The sequence below is a fragment of the Callithrix jacchus genome, chromosome 22 (genome assembly GCF_049354715.1).
Source record: "Callithrix jacchus isolate 240 chromosome 22, calJac240_pri, whole genome shotgun sequence".
Classification (NCBI taxonomy): domain Eukaryota; kingdom Metazoa; phylum Chordata; class Mammalia; order Primates; family Cebidae; genus Callithrix; species Callithrix jacchus.
Window position 1 is genome coordinate 16,699,436 of NC_133523.1, and position 21,258 is coordinate 16,720,693.

General features: G+C 53.6%; 1 protein-coding gene across 6 annotated transcripts in view; it reads left to right on the top strand.

Annotated features, from left to right (window-relative positions):
* Positions 1–21,258, top strand: part of KCNN1 (potassium calcium-activated channel subfamily N member 1) — a 51,427-nt gene that overhangs the window by 21,153 nt on the left and 9,016 nt on the right. For 3 of the 6 annotated variants that reach the window (XM_078361792.1, XM_054250611.2, XM_035284046.3), the window contains 6 exons: positions 1,979–2,461; positions 3,317–3,412; positions 10,400–10,818; positions 13,627–13,768; positions 17,379–17,489; positions 19,137–19,264. In XM_078361792.1, the coding sequence (XP_078217918.1) occupies positions 2,060–2,461; positions 3,317–3,412; positions 10,400–10,818; positions 13,627–13,768; positions 17,379–17,489; positions 19,137–19,264 (1,298 nt within the window). In that variant the 5' untranslated portion in view covers positions 1,979–2,059. The remainder of the gene's footprint in view (positions 1–1,978; positions 2,462–3,316; positions 3,413–10,399; positions 10,819–13,626; positions 13,769–17,378; positions 17,490–19,136; positions 19,265–21,258) is intronic. The other 3 variants (XM_078361793.1, XM_078361791.1, XR_008478775.2) reach the window with 2 other exon arrangements.

Consider the following 21,258-nt stretch of genomic DNA (forward strand, 5'->3'; position numbering starts at 1 on the left):
GAGTCTGATAAGCTGGATCCAGGGACTCATCAGTGTCTTGGTGAGCCTGATCATGTCATCGTCATTGCACTCCCTGCTGTCACCATGATGCCACAGGGCATTGCTCTCTGATTACACAGGGTGCCCCTCAATAGCCTGGCAGGGAAACTGAGGCTGACCTGAGATCACAGAGCCCAGCCAAGAGTCTCTTATATCTTACAAAGCCCTGCAGAATCCATTCCAGATTGATTTAACTCCAAGTGTTAAATCCTGCATTGCCCTGCTGGTCCCGGAGTCTGTTTGGAGATGATGGATCCCCTCTTGCCGAGTCACGAGGGAACCTCAGGATCTCTGAGCCACAGCCAGGGCCCCTAATATCCCACAGCCCACAGCCTGAGCCTACAAATGCAGGAGGCACAGTGGGGTGAGGTTAATTCCTCGAAGAGTTTGAAGGTCGGAAGAGGGTGAGCTCAGATGAAAACCCCCTTCTGGCTGGGCACGCTGGCTCATGCCTATAATCCCAGCATATTGGGAGGCTGAGGCGGGCAGATCACCTGAGGTCAGGAGTTCGACACCAGCCTGACCAATGCAGAGAAATCCCATCTCTACTAAAAATACAGAATTAGCTGGGTATGGTGGCGCATGCCTGAATCCTGACTGCTCGGGAGGGTGAGGCAGAAGAATCGCTTGGACCTGGGAGGCAGAGGTTGCAGTGAGTTGAGATCGCACCACTGCAGTCCAGCTTGGGCTACAAGACCGAAACTCCATTTCAAAAAACAGAAAAAAGAAAACCACCTTCTAAGTATGTCATTAGCAAGCCTATCCTCTCAGGCAAGTCCGCTGGTAGATTTCATCTTCTGGCATTCTGCAAGTGTTCACTGAGTGTCACCTGTTTGCTAGGCATCGTTCTAGGTATTTGGATGCACAGAAAGTCAGCAGGCAGGGTTCTGGTGGGGGGGTGTTCCAGGCAGAGGGCACCACCTGTGCCAAGGCTTGGAGAAGGATGAGCTTGTTGGAGTTTGGTGATTGGGAGGCGATTGTGGCTGGAGGGATTGGGTCTGGGCAGAGTAAGAAGGATGAGATGGGTGGGAACCATATACAGAGGGCCCCTCGGCCATAGTGAAGAGTTTGCTGTTTTACTTTATTTTGTTTGTTTTTATTTTTATTTTTATCTTTTTGCGAGATGGAGTTTCACTCTTGTTACCCAGGCTGGAGTGCAATGGCGCGATCTCGGCTCACCGCAACCTCCGCCTCCTGGGTTCAGGCAATTCTTCTGTCTCAGCCTCCCGAGTAGCTGGGATTACAGGCACGCGCCACCATGCCCAGCTAATTTTTTATATTTTTAGTAGAGACGGGGTTTCACCATGTTGACCAGGATGGTCTCGATATCTTGACCTCGTGATCCACCCGCCTCGGCCTCCCAAAGTGCTGGGATTATAGGTGTGAGCCACTGTGCCCGGCCTATCTTTTTCTTTTTTTTTGAAACATGGTCTCACTCTACCCCCCAGGCTGGAGTGCCGTGGTGAGATCTCGGCTCACCACAGCCTCTGCCTCCTGGGTTCAAGCTGCCTCAGCCTCCCGAGTGGCTGGGATGACAGGTGTGCACCACTGCACCTGTCTAATTTTTATATTTTTAGTAGCAACAGGGTCTTCGCCATGTTGGCCAGGCCGGTTTCGAACTCCTGACCTCAAGTGATCTTTCTGCCTCTTCCGTCTATGTAGGTGCTGTTATCAGAGCTGCACCACCATGCCCATCTCTGGAGTTTTTTTTTCAATGGGATGGCAGTGGGGAGCCACGGGAGAGCTTCCAGGAGGGGAGGGATTCAGGCTGACTCAGATGTTTGGGATGGTAAACCCAAGTGTGTGTCAGCGCTCTGGGTTCACTGCTCCCAAGGCCACTCCTAAGCCTTAGAATGTTCTGGGATGGCCGGGATGGTCCTTGTCTCTCTGGTCAGTGAGCTGGACCCTACTGTGACCATGTCCCTCTGTGTCCTTGCAGGTCAGCGCAGGAGCCCCGCCGCTGAGCCATGCCGGGCCCCAGGCGGCCTGCAGCGAGCCCAAGCCCTGCACCCAGGTAGTCATGAACAGCCACAGCTACAATGGCGGCGTGGGGCGGCCTCTGGGCAGTGGGCCAGGCGCCCTGGGACGAGAACCTCCGGACCCCGAGGCTGGCTGTCCCCCGCAGCCCCCGCACAGCCCGGGCCTCCAGGTGGTGGTGGCCAAGAGTGAGCCAGCCGTGCCCTCGCCCGGCAGCCGCCGAGGGCAGCCCCAGGACCAGGATGATGAGGAGGATGATGAGGAAGATGAGGCTGGCGGGCGGAGGGGCTCGGGGAAGCCCTCAAACGTGGGCCACCGCCTGGGCCACCGGCGGGCACTCTTTGAGAAGCGGAAGCGCCTCAGTGACTATGCCCTCATTTTCGGCATGTTTGGCGTCGTCGTCATGGTGACGGAGACTGAGCTGTCCTGGGGCGTATATACCAAGGTAGGCGCGGTCCTCCCAGGTACCCCAGGGAGGCTCCACCGGGCCCGTGGGCTGGGGGTGGCAGGGCCCCCCAGGAGGTAGGGGGTGTTGGGGGGCTCCTGGAGATGAGGGGTTCCTGGCCTCTGGCACACCCACCTCCAGGAAGGTAGCAGGGAGGCCGCATGTGGGGAGGGCAGGTTTCAGCCCATTCCCTGGCTGGGTGTCAAGGGGCTGCATCCTGGCTTAAGGCAGAGAGGGCGCTTCCCCCAAGGACAGGGGAGCCCCAGAATGGGCCTGCTCCAGGGAGCAACGGGAGAGCTTCCTCCCTTCCGCAAGTGAGCATGTGCAGATTATAAGCCTGGTTGTGGGTCCCCTCCTGCCACCAAGAGTGTGTGAGGATGGAGAGAGATCAAGGCTGTGTCAGCCTATAAACTGTGAAGTGCCATGCCCACGTGACGCCAGGCCATATGAACTGTGAAGTGCCGTGCCCACGTGATGCTGGGCCTTATACACTGTGACTTAGTGTGTCCTTGTAAGGCTGGGCCTTATAAACTGTGAAGTGCTGTGCCCACGTGAGGCCAGGCCTCGTAAACTGTGAAGCACTGGACACATCTTGCCATCAGCCCAGTCCCCAGGAATAAGGGCAGGAGAGCACTGCTTCCTGAGCACAGCACCTGCTACACGCCAGCCCTGATGAAGCTGTTTCACACACAGTGGCCCCAGGACTGGGGAAAGCAGAAAGTCGGGGTACAGTGGGGGAAGCCACTGGGAAGAGCACCATTTGGCTGACTCCCTTGCCCGGGAGCCAGGGTAGGGGGACGGGAGCACCGCCTGCCGCCTCCAGCATCCATCTGGCTGTGTCCTCTCTTTTCGCAGGAGTCTCTGTACTCATTCGCGCTCAAATGCCTCATCAGCCTCTCCACGGCGATCCTGCTGGGTCTCGTTGTCCTCTACCACGCCCGGGAGATCCAGGTAGGTGCTGAATGCTGCAGGAAGCAGCTTCTCTCTCCAAACACCAGATCCCCCACACCAGCCCACCTGGGACCCCACCCCCAAAACATAAAAGGATGAGCAGTCGCTCCTGAGAGAAAAATGGCCTCCGTAAAGACACAGTTTCCATCATTCTAGATTTCCTTAAAACACACATCTGTGTTTTAATTTTCATTTATTTACAAAAAAAGAATAGATAGTGAGAAGGTGAGGGGCTGAGCCGAGACTCTGGGACACACAGGTGTTTCCAGGCTGGAGTGCAATGGCGCGATCTCGGCTCACTGCAACCTCCGCCTTCTGGGTTCAAGCGATTCTCCTGCCTCAGCCTCCCGAGTAGCTGGGATTACAGGTGTGAGCTACCACGCCGGCTAATTTTTGTATTTTTAGTAGAGATGGGGTTTTACCATGTTGGCCAGGCTGGTCTTGAACTTCTGACCTCCAGTGATCTGCCTGCCTAGGCCTCCCAAAGTGCTGGGATTATAGCTGTGAGCCACTGGTCCTGGCCTGTTTATTTAGTTTTTGAGACAGGGTCTCATTCTGTTGCCCGGGCTGGAGTGCAGTGATGCGATCATAGCTTGACCTCCTCTGTGTTCAGGAGATTCTCCTGCCAATCTCCTGAGTAGCTTGGACCACAGGCGCACACCATCATGCCTGGCTAATTTTTTTTTTTTTTTTTTGAGACGGAGTTTTGCTCCCGTTACCCAGGCTGGAGTGCAATGGCGTGATCTCAGCTCACCACAACCTCCGCCTCCTGGGTTCAGGCAATTCTCCTGCCTCAGCCTCCTGAGTAGCTGGGATTACAGGCACGCGCCACCATGCCCAGCCAATTTTTTGTATCTTTAGTAAAGACGGGGTTTCACCACGTTGACCAGGATGGTCTCGATATCTTGACCTCGTGATCCACCCACCTTGGCCTCCCAAAGTGCTATAATTTTTTTATTGTCTTGTAGAGATGGTGTCTCCCCATATTCCTCAGGCTGGCCTCAAACTCCTGGGCTCAAGTAATCAGCACACCTCACTCTCCCAAAGTGCTGGGATTTTACAGGTGTGTGCCACATTGCCCGGCCACACACGCACGTTGATAACAAGTAGCCAAAAATCACACCTGGAATCCCAGTACTTTGGGAGGTCAAGGTAGGTGGATCACTTGAGGTCAGGAGTTCAAGACCAGCCGGGCCAACATGGCAAAACTTCATCTCTACAAAAATACAAAAATTAGCCAGGCGTGATGTCAGGTGCCTGTAGTCCCAGGCTACTCGGGAGGCTGAGGTGTGAGAATCACTTGAACCTGGGAGGCGGAGGTTGCAGCGAGCCAAGATCGTGCCACTGCACTCCAGTCTAGGTGACAAAGCGAGGCTGTCAAAAAAAAAAAAAAAGCCAGGCTTGAATGGATAAATAAAATGTAGTGCACCTGTATAATGGAACATTCAACCTTTTTTTTTTTTTTTTTGAGATGGAGTCCCACTGTGTCACCTAGGCTGGAGTGCAATGGCGCAATCTTAGCTCACTGCAACCTCTGCTGCCTGAGTTCAGGCAATTCTCCTGCCTCAATCACCTGAGTGGCTGGGATTACAGGCATGCGCCACCATGGCCGGCAAATTTTTGTATTTTTAGTAGAGATGGGGTTTCTCTCTATTGGCCAGGCTGGTCTTGAACTCCTGACCTCAGGTGATCTACCCACCTCGGTCTTCCAAAGTGCTAGGATTACAGGCGTGAGCCACTGCACCTGGTCTGTTGAACCTTAACAAAAGAATGAAACACTGAAACAACACAAATGTATTGTCTGGAAGTTCTGGAGTGTACACATCTGAGATCAAGGCGTTAGCACAGTTAGTCCCTTCTGAGCGTTGCCAAGAGAGAGAATCCGTCCCAGGCCTCGCCTAGCTTTTGGTGACTGCGGGCAGTTTTGGGATTTCTTGGCTTAGGAGCTGTGCCTCTCCAACGTCTGCCTGAGGCTCACATGCTATTCTCCCTGTGAGAGTGTCTGTGTGTCCAAATTTCCCCCCTCTTTTTTCTTATGAGAACACCAGTCATTATTGGATTAGGGCCCACTGTAATTATAATCAGATGATTCCACCTTTTTTTTTTTTTAGAGACAGTGTTTCACTCTGTCGCCCACACTGGAATTCAGTGGCTTGATCACAGATCACTGCAGCGTCGACATCCTGGGCTTAAGCAGTCCTCCCACCTCAGCTCCCAAGTAGCTGGGATTACAGGCACTTGCCACCACCCCCAGCTCATTTTTAATTTTTTGCTTTTTTTTTTGTAGAAAAGGGGTCTTACCGTGTTGGGCAGGCTGGTCTTGAACTCCTGGGCTCAAGCAATCCTCCCGCCTCAGCCTCCCAAAGTGCTGAGATTACAGCATGAGCCACTGCGCCTGGCCTGATTCCAGGCCAGGAATCATCTTAACTAGCCAACCTCATTACGATGACCTCATTTAACGAGGTGACCTCTATAGAGACCTTGTCTCCATATAAGAGCACATTCCTAGGTGTTAGAGGTTAGGATGCCAGCATATCTTTTACAGCAGAACACAGGTCAACTCATAACAATTTCTGATACTGAACACGGATGAACCCCAGAAATAGGACGCTCAGCGGAAGAAGCCAGACACAAACAGCCACAAATCGCGTGCTTCCATTTATGTGAAATTTTCAGAAGACGCAAATCCGCAGAGACAGAAAGGAGATCAGCGGTTGCCGGGGGCTGAGAAAGGGAGCAACCGCTAATGGGGACAGGACTTCCTTTTGGGGTAATGGAAGTGTTTTGAAATTAAATAGAAGTGGTGGCTGCAAACACTGAATGTACTAAATGCCACTGAATTGTGCACTCTAAATGGGAGAATTGTAGGGTTTGTGAATTTCTTTTTTTGTTTTTTGAGATGGAGTCTTGCTCTGTTGCCCAGGCTGGAGTTCAATGGCACGATCTCAGCTCACCGCAACCTCCGCTTCCCAGGTTCAAGTGATTCTCCTGCCTCAGCCTCCTGAATGGCGGGGATTACAGGCATGTGCTACCATGCCTGGCAAATTTAATTTTTGTGTTTTTAGTAGAGATAGGGTTTCGCCATGTTGGCCAGGCTGGTCTCATGACTTCATGATCTGCTGCCTTGGCCTCCCAAAGTGTTGGGATTACAGGTGTGAGCCACCATGCCTGGCCATGTGAATTTCATACACACACACACACACACACACACACACACTTGTGGGGGGTTTTTTTTGTTTTTTTTTGAGACAGAGTTTCACTCTTGTTACCCAGGCTGGAGTGCAATGGCGCGATCTCGGCTCACCGCAACCTCTGCCTCCTGGGTTCAGGCAATTCTCCCGCCTCAGCCTCCTGAGTAGCTGGGATTACAGGCACGTGCCACCATGCCCAGCTAATTTTTTGTATCTTTAGTAGAGACGGGGTTTCACCATGTTGACCAAGATGGTCTCGATCTCTTGACCTCCTGATCCACCCGCCTCGGCCTCCCAAAGTGCTGGGATTACAGGCTTGAGCCACCGCGCCCGGCCAATTTTTGTTTTTTTGATGGAGTCTCACTCTGTCATCCGGGCTAGAGTACACAAAATCTCAGCTAACTGCAACCCTCACCTCCCAGGTTCAAGTGTCCTGCCTCAGCCTCCCGAGTAGCTGGGATTACAGGCTCCTGCTACCACGCCCGGCTAATTCTTATATTTTTTGTAGAGACTGGGTTTCACCATGTTGACCAGGCTTGTCTCGAACTCCTGACCTCAAGTGATACACCCACCTCAGCCTCTCAAAGTGCTGAGATTACAGGTGGGAGCCACCACACCCGGCCTGTTTCTCTTTTTAAGTACAGGATCTTGCTCTGTCACCCAGGCTGGAGTACAATGGTGCAGTCAGAGCTCACTGCAACTTCCAGCTTGTGGGATCAAGCAATCCTTTTGCCTCAGTCTTGCAAGTAGCTGGGACCACAGGCACAGACCACCATGCCCAGCTGCGTTTAAAACCATTGTGGTTTTATATAAAGAAAACTCCTGGACTCCAGTGATCCTCCTGCCTTGGCCTCCCAAAGTGCTGGGATTATACGTGTGAGCCACAGACTCGGCTTTTTTTTTTTTTTAGTGTAATTCAGGCTGAATGCAGTGGCTCACACCTGTAATCCAATACTTTGGAAGGCTGAGGCAGAAGGATCACTTGAGCCCAAGTTCAGGATCAGCCTGGGCAACATGGTGAAACTCTGTCTCTACACAAAATTTTTTTTAAAAATTGGCCAGCCATGTTGGTACACATCTGTAGTTCCAGCTACTTGGGAGCTTGAGGCAGGAGGATCACCTGAGCCCAGGGAGGTCAAGGCTCTGTGGCAAGTCATGATCGGGCCACCAGCCTGGGGGACAGAATGAAACTCCGTCTCAAAAAACAAAACAAACCAAAAAACCAGAGGCAGTACGGGCAGCAACACAGCAAGACCCACTCCTCTAAAGAAAAAAAAAGAGGAAGGAGTTTGAGGCCTCAGTAACCTGTGATTCTGCCAGAGCAAGATCAGGTCTCAAAAAAAAGGGCAGGGCATGGGGGTGGGGAGAGGGGGTGTGGACAAACTCCTGAGGTTACCTTTGCCTCCAGCTCCAATATGATTGGTCCCGGCTCGGGACTGACAGATGTTATGTATCAGGCCCAGGACATGGTCAGGGCCCCCCATCAAGGCCCCCAGGGTTGGGGGGGTAGCAGTGGCACTGCAGGGTGTCCTTTATGTCAACGCTTTGCGCTCTGCGGATGTGTGAGCGGAGGAGGCCCCTAGAACGCAAGGCCGCCACATTTTAAGGAAGTGATTTTTTTTTCTTTTTCTTATTTTAGAATGACTTTATTGCTTCTTATTTTTAAAATGACACGTGAAAAACGAAAAAACTTGATACTTAGGAATTATACATACGTTCAGAAGGAAGAGAAAAGTACAGTGAAGGGCCGGGTGCGCTCACCTGGAATCCCAGCACTTTTCGAGGCCAAGGAGGGAGGACTGCTGGAGCCCAGGAGTTCGAAACCAGCCTCGGCAACAGAGCAAGACCCTGTCTCTACATAAGTTTTCTTTTCTTTTTTTTTTTCTTTGAGACGGAGTCTTGCTCATGTTGCCCAGTCTGGAGTGCAGTGGCACAATCTCGGCTCACTGCAATCTCCGCCTCCCAGGTTCCAGTGATTCTCCTGCCTCAGCCTCCCAAGTACCTGGGATTACAGGTGCATGCCCTCACACACAGCTAATTTTTGTATTTTTGTAGAGACCGGGTTTCACCATATTGGCCAGGCTGGTCTCGAACTCCTGACCTCAGGTGATCCACCTGCCTCTGCTTCCAAAGTGCTGGGATTACAGGCATGAGCCACCACACCTGGACTTCTTTTTTTCTTTTCTTTTTTTTTTTTTTTTTTCGAGACAGAGTCTTGCTCTGTTGCCCAGGCTGGAGTGCAGGGGCGTAATCTTGGCTCACTGCAACCTCCACCTCCCTGGTTCAAATGATTCTTGTGCTTCAGCCTCCCCAGGCTGGGATTACAGGTACACGCCACCACACCTGGCTAATTTTTTTTGTATTTTTAGTAGAGATGGGGTTTTGCCGTGTTGCCTAGGCTGGTCTCAAATTTCTGTCCTGGAGCGGTCCTCCTGCCTCAGCCTCCCAAAGCACCGAGATTACAGGCGGGAGCCACACAGCCAACCTGTGTCCACTTCTGGAGGTTGTGACTCGTGCTGTCGAGAATGTGTCTGTCCAAGGGTTTGCTTAAACACTTGTTTTCATTTCTCTGAGTCTGTCCAGGGGTGTGAATGCTGGGTCATTAGTAACTCCATGTGGAAGTTTTTGGGGAACACTCATCTGCTATTTAGTTCAAATTGTGGCCAGTGTTGAGAACTAGAGAGTTTTGCATATGAGGTCACGTTTCTGACTTCTCTTGGAAATATTCGAAGCTGGCATCGTTGCTCCCTCACCAGTGATCCCAGCACTCTAGATCTGAGTGCTGAGGCAGGAGGACACTTGAGGCCAGGAGTTTGAGACCAGCCTGGGCAACATAGGGAGACACCATCTCTACAAAAAATTTAAAAAATTAGCCAGGCATGGTGATGCATGCCTGTAATCCCAGCTCCTCAGGAGGCTGAGGCCTGAGGATCATTGAGCCCAGGAGGTCAAGACTGCAGTGAGCTGTAATTGTGCCACTGCACTCCAGTCCAGGCAACAGAGCAAGACCTTGTCTCCAAAAAAAAAGGAAAAAGAAAAGAAAAATCCTGGCTAAGTGTGGTGGCTCATGCCTGTTATCCCAGCACTTTGGGAGGCCAAGCAGATGACTGGAGGTCAGGAGTTCGAGACCAGCCTGGCCAACATGGTGAAATCCTGTCTCTACTAAAAGTACCAAAAAAAAAATTAGCTGGGCATGGTGGTGCATGTCTGTAGTCCCAGCTACTTGGAGGCTGAGGCAGGAGACTTGCTTCAGCCTGGGAGAGGGAGGTTGCAGTGAGCTGAGATTGTGCCACTGCTGAAAGACTTGAAAGAAAGACAGAAAGAGAGAGAGATAGAAAAGAGAGAAAGAAAATTAAAAAGAGGCTGGGCACAGTGCTCACAACTGTATCCCAGCACTTTGGGAGGCTGAGGTGGGCCATTGCCTGAGGTCAGGATTTCGAGAGCAATCTGGCCAACATAGTGAAAACCCATCTCTACTCAAAATATAAAAACTAGCCAGGTGTGGTGGTGGGTGCCTGTAATCCTGGGAGGCTGAGGCAGGAGAATCGGTCTCAGACGGGAGGTGGAGGCTGCAGTGAGGCAAGATCAGCCATTTCACTCCCGCCTGGGTGACAAGAGCAAAACTCCGTCTCAAAAAAAAAAAAAAAAAAAAAAGGAAGGAAAGAAAAAAATAAAAAAAGTCCAAGCCTGTGGGGTTTCAGGCCAGGCTGACATCACTCTCTGGGGGGTCCGGGGCTGAGCGGAGAGCGCGGGGGTGTTTCTGACACCCGTGGCTGGCCCCTCTCCCCCTCCACAGCTGTTCATGGTGGACAACGGGGCGGATGACTGGCGCATCGCCATGACCTGCGAGCGCGTGTTCCTCATCTCGCTGGAGCTGGCGGTGTGCGCCATTCACCCGGTGCCCGGCCACTACCGCTTCACATGGACAGCGCGGCTGGCCTTCACGTACGCGCCCTCGGTGGCCGAGGCCGACGTGGATGTGCTGCTGTCCATCCCCATGTTCCTGCGCCTCTACCTGCTGGGCCGGGTGATGCTTCTGCACAGCAAGATCTTCACGGACGCTTCGAGCCGCAGCATCGGGGCCCTCAACAAGATCACCTTCAACACGCGCTTCGTCATGAAGACGCTCATGACCATCTGCCCCGGCACGGTGCTGCTGGTCTTCAGCATCTCCTCCTGGATCATCGCAGCCTGGACCGTGCGCGTCTGCGAGAGGTGCGACCCCCGCCCCCGGAGCCCCCCACACCGGGGCCTGGGCCGAGGATGGCCTCAGGGACCCCCGCCCCAGCCCCCCTCTCCCTGGACCTCCGTGCCCATTCATGACTTCACGGATCCGAGCTCCCCCAGACCCTGACCCTGGCCATTGCTTCCGTCTCCCCGACTGCAAGACCTCCATGGTGCCTCCTGTCTCCCAGTTTGTGGCTTCAGGAATCATCCTCCCCGAGGACCCAGCCCTGTGTTCCCAGCTGCCCCCAACCAGGGAGGGACCCCAGCTCCCTCTTCCCCATCCTCCCCGCCAGGGTCTCTTGCGCCTCCTTCTCCCGACCGGCCCCTCGGCTCTCTGGAAGACTGACCCCTGCTCTCTGGCCCTGGGGGCGGAGGCAGCAGGCACAGGGACGCCTCCTCCCTCCTCTGCCTCCCACCTCCCACGTTTAACCAGCTCTCATTTTCCCCCCTGCCCGCTCCACCGGACTTTAGGGAAAACATGTGAGTCCCACCGTCGGCTGAGCTGTGTGCGCAGAGCAGCCGCTGCCACCGCTGCCGCCATCCCCCACCCGCCAGGAATTTAAGATTAGCTGCCGCAAGGGGAGGGAGGCAGGGAGGACGGGCCTGGCAGGGCGGGTTGGGGTCAGTCCCCCCATCTCGGGCGGAGGCGCTCTGCTGGGCGTCCTCTCTGAGTCTCGGGGCCCTTGTGTCCGGAGGGCGGGGGACTAAGGAAGGGCTTGGCTCTGATGTGTTTGCACAGTTCATCCCTGGGAGCTCCACATTTCCTCCCAAGGCTTTAATGGATCCGGGATGGGCTGGGCGTGGTGGCGCCTGCCTGGAATCCCAGCTACCCGGGAGGCTTAGGCAGGAGAATCTCTGTGAGCTGGGATCGTGCCACTCCACGCCAACCCACACAAACAAAAATAGGCGAATGAATAGTGCTGGGGTGAGGGAAAGCTAGCCACGCCCTGGGGACCTCCAAGCAGGAGGGGGTCTGTTGTGAATACCCCTGCACGGTGGTGGGGCATCAACCCGATCGACAGAGAGGGAAACCGAGGCTCTGGCTGGCAAAGGGACTTGCCCAGAGGCCTGAGTCCTGGTGGCCTCAGAGGCGGGAGGGGCTCCGCTGGGCCTGGGTGTGAGGGGCCTTATCTGGGAGAGGGTCTCCCTGCCATGCGCCTAGCTGGTGGAGGCCCTGCAGAGGTCCTGGGGGGGGGCGGTCCCTGGCTGGACCCCTGCTTGCCCTCAGCGTCCCATTCTTATCCCTCTGCCCAGCTCCCATTCCCCAAACCCCCCTGCCTGGGTCTGTGTCCGGCTCTCAGGGATGAAGGCCCCGGTTCCTCTGGCCGTCAGGGCTTCCAGGGATCTCCTTGGTCCCCCTGATGTTCCCCCAGACAGCTCCCACAGCCCTTCCCCACCCCTCAAGGTGGGGTCAGAACTAGGGTTGGGGTATGGGGTTCTCCTGGTCCGGTATCCTTGAGGTCCAAGGTTGGTCCTTGCAGTGCTCTGCCCCCGATGGGGGAGGGGCACAGGGCAGGGCAGGCGGGCAGCCAATCCTAAATTCTGAGCCTGGCAACAATGCTTCAAGCCCCCTTGCCTGCCTCGCTCTGATCCACCCCTGCCTTCCGCATGTCCCCCCCGCCCTGCTCCTGGGTGGTCCCACGGCACCCCCCCCATTGCTCCCTCTGGGTCTGGGACTCACCCTTTCACCTGCTAGAGGGACCCCAGCCCCTCCTGCCCTCTGTGGGTCAGGCAGCTTGGGGCTCAGATGTTTCGGTATAAGTCCCTATGCCCCCACCCAGCAAGCATCCTAGAAGCCCAGACTGGAGGTGCCTGAAGTGGCATTTGACCTCTGCAGGAGTGGGGGCCCCCAAACAGCCAATATTTGGGGGGGCTTCCATCTCCTTCCTTCTGGAGCCTCTGACCCCAGCCCTGTCCTTGACTCTGTCACTCGCTGTGCCTGGCACAGGTCTCCTCAAAGACCCTGCTCCCTCTGGGCTCTGTCACCCACCATGCCTGGCACGGGCCTCCCCGAAGAGCTCCGTCTGTGCTATCCCAGTTGGCCTCTGACCTTGAACCCCGCAGAGGCTGGTTGGGGCTCAGACAACCGAAGCCCTGGGAAGGAGTGGGTTAGCTGGAAGGCAGGTCAGAGGGGCCCAGCCCCCGAACAAGGCCAAGGGGATTTGGAGGCTGAGAGCTGAACGGGAACAGATCCTAGAGCCACCCCCAGACTCAGAGAGCCAAGCCCTCTGCCCCTTGGCATGGCCACAGGCAGAACCTCTTTGCAGCCCCTCTGGCTGAAGTCAGGGAGGAGTGGGGGACTCATGCTGTCCCCCAGCCTATGTCCTTCATATATGGGCATCCCTTCTTCACTTGAGTCCCAGGGTGTGATCCTCCAGTCTCCTACCTCCCCAAACAGTCCTCCTCCCTCCTTGGGAACTCGCTGGCTGGGGAAGTTCTTCCTGGTGTCTGACCTGAATCCTTGCCTCCACCTCCTGCCACTTCTGGTGCCGTGGTCACCTGTCCTCCTGTCTGTGTGTGTCTGTCGTGGGAGGGGGATTGTATGTTCATGCAGCCTCACCTGGGCCCCTCTCTCTGCCCCATCTGGGGAAGCAGCTTGGGGGACAGGCAAAGGGAATGTGGGAGGGCTGTCGGGGGAGAGGGTGTGCATGTCCTGCGCTCACAGGACACGGCCCCCATGCAGCCAGGTGGACTCAGGGCCCTGCAGCCCTGGTGCCACCCCAGGGGGTGTGATGGAAGCAGAGGGGATGGTGTAAACTGACTGAACCCTCCCTTTTCCCACCCTGGCCCCCCCAGGTACCACGACAAGCAGGAAGTGACCAGCAACTTCCTGGGTGCCATGTGGCTGATTTCCATCACCTTCCTCTCCATCGGTTATGGTGACATGGTGCCCCACACCTACTGCGGGAAGGGCGTGTGCCTGCTCACAGGCATCATGGTAAGGGCAAGGGCCCATGTGCGTGACAATGGGAGGTCCAGCCAACCACCCACTCCACCATCCCTTGCATAACCCTCGCTGACGGGCACTCATCCTGTCATGGGCTGTGCCGGGCCACGTTCCTCCTGTCAGTCCTCCCCACCTCTGCCCTGCTTTTCCTTTGATGTCACGTGGAAGCCACGCCCACAGGCTTCCTAGGACTCTCCCTGTGGTCCTTCCAGGCCTAGATAGGCAGCTCCCACCATGCCTGCCCAGTCAGAAGCTGTGGTCCACTCTGACCAGAGAGTCATTGTCAATCGTTTATTCTCTACAGCCCAATTTATTGACAGCCTTTGGATCCAGGGCAAGGGGTTTGATGCTGATGTGCCTCAGTTTCCTCAGCTGTGACCAGCGCTATTTCCTCTGCTTTGCAAGGGCTAAGTCGGTTATTTATATGAGAGGCCCAGAACTGTGAATGCCAAGGACATGCTATAAATACCTACTGGGACAGCTGAGCGCCGTGGCTCAGGCCTGTAATCCCAGCATATTGGGAGGCTGAGGTGGGTGGATCACCTGAGGTCAGAGTTCGAGACCTACCTGACCAACATGGTGAAACCCCATCTCTACTAACGAATCCAAAAGTTAGTTGGGCATGATGGCACAGGCTACTCAGGAGGCTGAGGCTTGAACGTGGGACATGGAGGATGCAGTGAGCTGAGACCGTGCCACTGCACTCCAGCCTGGGCAACAAAGCAAGGCTCTGTCTCAAAAAGAAAAAGAAAAGAAAAAAAGTCACAAGTACAATGAAAGTCTCAAATTTTGGGCCAGGCACAGTGGCTCATGCCTATAATCCCAGCACTTTGGCAGGCTAAGGCGGGCAGATCACAAGATCAGGAGATCAAGACCATCCTGGCCAACATGGTGAAACCCCGTCTCTACTAAAAATACAAAAATTAGCTGGGCATGGTGGTGTGCGCCTGTGGTCCCAGCTACTTGGGAGGCTGAGGCAGGAGAATTGCTTGAACCCGGGAGGCAGAGGTTGCGGTGAGCCGAGATCGCGCCATTGCACTCCAGCCTGGTGCCTGGCAACAGAGTGAGACTCTGTCTCAAAAAAGAAAAAAAAAAAAAAGGTACAAAAATTAGCTGGACATGGTGGTGGGTGCCTGTAATCCCAGCTACTTGGGAGATCGAGACAGGAGAATTGCTGGAACCTGGGAGATGGGGGTGGTGGTGAGCCCAGATGGTGCTACTGCACTCCAGCCTGGGCAACAGAGCCAGACTCCATCTAAAAAATAAACAAACCTGCTGGGTGGTGTCTTCTGCAACCCAAACCTCCTTGCTTGGCTTTCGGGGTGTCCCCTGAGTCCCCATGATGTAAAGTATGTCTGTCATGATTCAGTGGGCATGGGCAGCGCCCATCTCCCCCAAAGGATTCTCTAGTCTGCCGTGGGTGCCCGTGGATATCCTTTGATGCTTCCTGCTTTCTCTTTTCCCTGATTCAGTCAAAAGGGTCCCTGTCCATCCCCTCCTTCCAGAACCTTCTTTCCCTCCAAACGTCTTTTATGCCCATGCCAACAAATGCTTTTCCATGTTTTATTTTATTTTTATGTTTTTATAGAGATGGGGTCTCACTGTATTGCCCAGGTTGGTCATAAACTCCTGGGCTCAAGTGATCCTCCTTCCTGGGCCTCCCAAGGTGCTGGGGTTATAGGCTGAGCAACTGCAGCTGGCCCACATCTGGCTTTTTTTTTTTTTTTAGACGGAGTCTCACTCTGTTGCCCAGGCTAGAGTGCAGTGGCGCAATCTCAGCTCACTGCAGCCACCACCTCCCAGGTTCAAGCGATTCTCTTGCCACAGCTTCCCAAGTAGCTGGAATTACAGGCACCTGCCACCACACTTGGCTAATTTTTGTATTTTTAGTAGACATGGGGTTCATCATGTTGGCCAGGCTGGTCTCGAACTCCCAACCTCAGGCGATCCACCCACCTCAGCCTCCCAAGGTGCTGGGGTTACAAGTGTAAGCCACCGCCCCGACGTTTTTTTTTCATTTTTGAGACAGAGTCTCGCTCTGTTACCCAGGCTGGAGTGCAGTGGTGCAATCTCGGCTCACTGCAACCTCCACGTCCTCGGTTCAAGCGATTCTCCTGCCTCAGCCTCCCAAGTATCTGGGATTACAGGCACGCACCACCATGCCTAATTTTTGTATTTTTAGTAGAGATGGGGTTTCACCATGTTGGCCAGGCTGGTCTCAAACTCCTGACCTCAAGTGATCTGCCAGCCTCGGCCTCCAAAAGTGCTGGGATTACAGGTGTGAGCCACCGCGCCTGGTCCATGTCTGGCTTTGCTGTCACCCAGCGTGGGTCACTCCCTGCAGCGTCTGTGCGGTGCGTCGTGCTGTTGCAGAGCCGCTGTCCATCCTTTTTCCTTGCTGTCTAATATTCTAGGTTTCCAGCAAGTCGATCTGTCCCAATTGACAGGGCTTTTCCTGAGAACAGTCTTCTGGGTCCTCTCAAAACCTTCAGCTGAACCCAAAAACCAAGACAGGGTTTCCTCCGGGAGCCCTTGCTTGTGCTCGAAGCCAACCCGGCTCAGGCTCAGGGTGTTGGCATCTAAACCTGCCTGAGACTGGGCACAGTCATGGCTCACACCTATAATCCCAGCATTGTGCGAGGCTAAAGCGAAACCCCATCTCTATTAAAAATATAGGTGATTGGTTGGGCGTGGTGGCTCACGCCTATAATCCCATCACTTTGGGACGCCAAGGCAGGTGGATCACGAGGTCAGGAGTTCAAGACCAGCCTGGCCAGCATGGCGAAACCCCGTCTCTACTAAAAATACAAAAAGAAATTAGCCAGGCGTGGTGGCAGGCACTTGGAATCCCAGCTACTCAGGAGGCTAAGCAGGAGAATCACTTGAACCCAGAGGCAGAGGTTGCAGTGAGCCAAGATTGTGCCACTGCACTCCAGCCTGGGCAATAGAGTGAGACTCTTGTCTTGAAAAAAAAAAAAAACAGGCAGCAAGTGGATCATTTGAGGCCAGGCATCTGAGACCAACCTGGGCAACATAGACCCCATAGCTCTACAAAGAAAGAAAAAAAAAAGCCAAGTGCAGTGGCTCACCCCTGTAATCCCAGCACTTTCGGAGGCTGAGGCAGGGGGATCACCTAAGGTCAGGAGTTCAAGACCAGCCTGACCAACATGGTGAAAACCCATCTCTACTAAAAAGACACACACAAAATTTGCCAGGTGTGGTGGTGCACACTTGTAGTTCCAGCTACTCAGGAGGCTGAGGCAGGAGAATCGCTTGAACCCAGGAGGTGGAGGTTGCAGTGAACTAAGATAGTTCCACTGCGCTTCAGCCTGGGTGACAGAGCGAGACTCCATCTCAAAAAAAAAAAAAAGCATCGTCCTACCTCCTGGAGTTGTTGGGGGTCAAATGAGCTAATGTTTGGGGACATGGTTCCCCCAACATTTGATGAATAGGAAGCAAGTAGATTCAGTGAGCTCAGTAGATGGAATCCACTCACACTGCCGGCTCAGGGAATGGGGAGGCTGCAATCTAGGCAGGCTTCCAGGAGGAGGGAGCGACCTCGAGACAGGACACTGATGTGCCCCCTCTGCCCTGCACACAGGGAGCTGGCTGCACGGCACTCGTGGTGGCTGTGGTGGCCCGGAAGCTGGAGCTCACCAAGGCTGAGAAGCACGTGCATAACTTCATGATGGACACTCAGCTCACCAAGCGGGTGAGGACCACGGTTCCCATGGAGGCCACCTCCTGGCCTTGTCAGCGAGTGTAGAACTTCCCTGCTTTCCCTCTGTACGTGCCGGGCACGCACATGTGCCCACAGGTTACATAGAGCCCTGTGTCAAGACTGTGCAGGATTTGGGAGGTCTCGGCAGGCGGATCATCTGAGATCAGGAGATCGAGACCAGCCTGGCCAACATGGCGTAACTCTGTTTCTACTAAAAATACAAAAATTAGCCTGGCATGGTGGGGGGGGGGGGGCATGTAGTCCCAGCTACTTGGGAGTCTGAGGCAGGAGAATCACTTGAGCCTGGGAAGCAGAGGTTGCAGTGAGCTGAGATGGCACCACTGCACTCCAGCCTGGGTGACAAAGACTCTGTCTAAAAAATAAAGGCCTGTCACAGTAGCTCATGCCTGTAATCCAGTTTGGGAGGCCGAGGTGGGCAGATCACCTGAGGTCAGGAGTTCAAGACCAGCCTGACCAACATATTGAAGCCCTGTCTCTACTAAAAATACAAAAAGTTAGCTGGGCGTGGTGGTGCATGCCTGCAATCCCAGCTACTTGGGAGGCTGAGGCAGGAGCATAGCTTGAACCCGGGAGGCGGAGGTTGCAGTGAGCTGAGATCGTGCCACTGCACTCCAGCCTGGGCAAAAGAGCAAAACTCCATCTCAAAAAAAAAAAAGACTGTGCTTGGCTCTGCCACCAGACACCTACCTGTGAGTAGTGCAGAGACATCGTGGCATCTACCCTTGTGCCCAGCTGTGTCCAGCCGTGGGCACGCAGCTAGAGGCTTGGGGCCAGACTGCCTTATGCAATTTGAGAGCTGTGTGACACTAGCAGGTGACTGCTCTGTGCCTCAGCTTCCCCATATATAAAGTGAGGGAGATGAAGACACATGCCGATTCACTGAGTGTTAACTCTGCATCGTGGCTGGGCGCGGTGGCTCACGCCTCTAATCCCAGCACTTTGGGAGGCCAAAGCAGGCGGATCACTTGAGATCAAGAGTTTAAAACCAGCCTGGCCAACATGACGAAACCCCATCTCTAGTAAAAATACAAAAATCAGCCAGGCATGATGGCAGGCACCTGTGATCCCAGCTACCAGGGAGGCTGAGGCAGGAGAATCGCTTGAACCTGGGAGGTGGAGGTTGCATTGAGGTGATATCGTGCCACTGCATGCTAGCCTGGGTGACTATCTCAAAAAAAAAAAAAAAAATTGAGCCAGGTGAGGTGGCTCACACCTGTAATTCAAGCACTTTGGAGGCCAAGGCAGGTGGATCACTTGAGATACAGAGTTTGAAACCAGCCTGACCAACATGGTGAAACCCCATCTTTAAAAAAAAAAAAAAATTTGCAATGAGGTGAGATCACACCACTGCATTCTAGCCTGGGTGACAGAGCGAGACTCCATCTCAAAAAAAGAAAAAAAAATTTGCATGGTTCATAGAAGGGGCCTGGCCCGTGGTGAGTGATGTGTGTTAGGTAGACACACACTGCACAGATGTTGCTGTGCAAGCATGGCCCTGCTTTACAGCCCAGGGACCCTGAGAGGCATTTCCAGAAGTTTCTAGAAGATTCTAGACATTTCTGGAGCCTTTTGGAATTTTGTGCCAACCCTGAGGAACTGTTCTTTTTCTGGCCCTAGGTGAAAAACGCCGCTGCTAACGTTCTCAGGGAGACGTGGCTCATCTACAAACATACCAGGCTGGTGAAGAAGCCAGACCAATCCCGGGTTCGGAAACACCAGCGTAAGTTCCTCCAAGCCATCCATCAGTAAGTCCAGCACCTTTCCAGCTCACGTTTCTGTGTCCACATGGCGCGGAGGCAGCCCTCGAAGCTCAGTGTGGCCTCTTCACGGCTCCCTGCCCGGGACGGGTGGTCAGTTGGTTGGGGCCTGCATTTTCTGAGCTGTGGGGGATGGGAGGATCTTCAGAGGGAGGCAGATGATGGGTTCTGCTAAGGCATAAACACTACTCAGTAAGTGGCAGGACGTGTATTTTGTTCTCTGCAATAACCAGAATGATTCTTACCCTTTAGACTTTGAAGCAATTTCCTCTTTTTGCTTTGTCTGCCAGGAAGCTCATAATTACATCTGTAGCCTGATCCATAATTAAATCTGTAGCACTGAATTGGGCCGGGTGCGATGGCTCACGCCTGTAATCCCAGCACTGTGGGAGGCAGGAAGATAGCTTGAGACCAGGAGTTCAAGACCATCCTTGGCAATACAGGGAGACGCCATCTACAAAAACTAAAAACTTAGCTGGGAGGTGGTGTGCATTTGTGGTCCCAGCTACTAGGGCAGCTGAGGTTGGAGGATCACTTGAGCCTACAAGATCAAGGCTACAGTGAGCTGTGATTGTGCCACTGCACTCAGCCTGGCCCACAGAACAAAATCCTCCCTTAAAAGTGTATATATATGTATATATGTGTGTGTATATATGTGTGTGTGTGTGTGTGTGTATATATATATATATATATATGTATGTATATGGCCGGGCGCAGTGGCTCGCGCCTGTAATCCCAGCACTTTGAGAGGCCAAGGCGGGTGGATCAACTGAGGTCAGGAGTTCGAGGCCAGCTTGGCCAACATGGCGAGACCCTGCCTCTACTAAAAATACAAAAATTAGCCTGGTGTGGTGGCAGGCACCTGTAGTCCCAGCTACTTAGGAGGCAGAGCCAGGAGGCAGAGGTTGCAGTGAGCTGAGATTGCACCACTGCACTCCAGCCTGGGCGACAGAGTAAGAGTCAGTCTCAAAAACTAAAAACTATAGGCCGGGCGCAGTGGCTCATGCCTGTAATCCCAGCACTTTGGGAGGCCGAGGCGGGTGGATCACGAGGTGAAGAGATCGAGACCATCCTGGTCAACATGGTGAAACCCCATCTCTACTAAAAAAAAAAAAAAAAAAAATACAAAAATTAGCTGGGCATGGTGGCGCGTGCCTGTAGTCCCAGCTACTCAGGAGGCTGAAGCAGGAGAATTGCCTGAACCCAGGAGGTGGAGGTTGCGGTGAGCCGAGATCCCGCCATTGCACTCCAGCCTGGGTAACAAGAGCGCGAAACTCCATCTCAAAAAAAAAAAACTATATTAAAACAAGTAAATAAATAAAAGTACCTCAGGTGACTTCAGTATGCAGGTAGTCACTTTTTCTGTAAAGGGCCAGATGGTAAATCTTTCTGGTTTTATGGTACAGAGTTTCTGTGCTGCTCTTCAGCTCTCTCCTGTCGAGGCAGGGAGGCAGTGAGGCTGACCTGTAGTGGCCATGTTCCAAAGAAACCTGATATTCCAAGACAGGCAGCTGGCTAGATATGACCCACAGGCCCCTCTATGCTGATGACAATACAGTCCACTAGAATGTCACGTGAACAACATATATAATTTTAAATTTGCTAACAGCCACATTAGAAAAAAGCATAAAAGGCCGGGTGCGGTGGCTCACACCTGTAATCCCAGCACTTTGGGAGGCTAAGGTGGGCAGATCATTTGAGGTCAGGAGTTCGAGACCAGCCTGACTAACATAGTCAAACTCCATCTCTACTAAAAATACAAAAAACGAGCCAGGTGCGGCAGTACATGCCTGTAGTCCCAACGACTCAGGAGGCTGTGGCAGGAGAATCACTTGAGTCTGGGAAGTTGAGGCTGCAGTGACAGAGCAAGACCCTTCCCAAAAAAAAAAAAAAAAAAGGGTGGGTGTGGAGGCTTAAGCCTGTAATCCCAGCACTTTGGGAGGCTGAGGCAGGCGGATCACCTAAGGTCAGGAGTTTGAGAC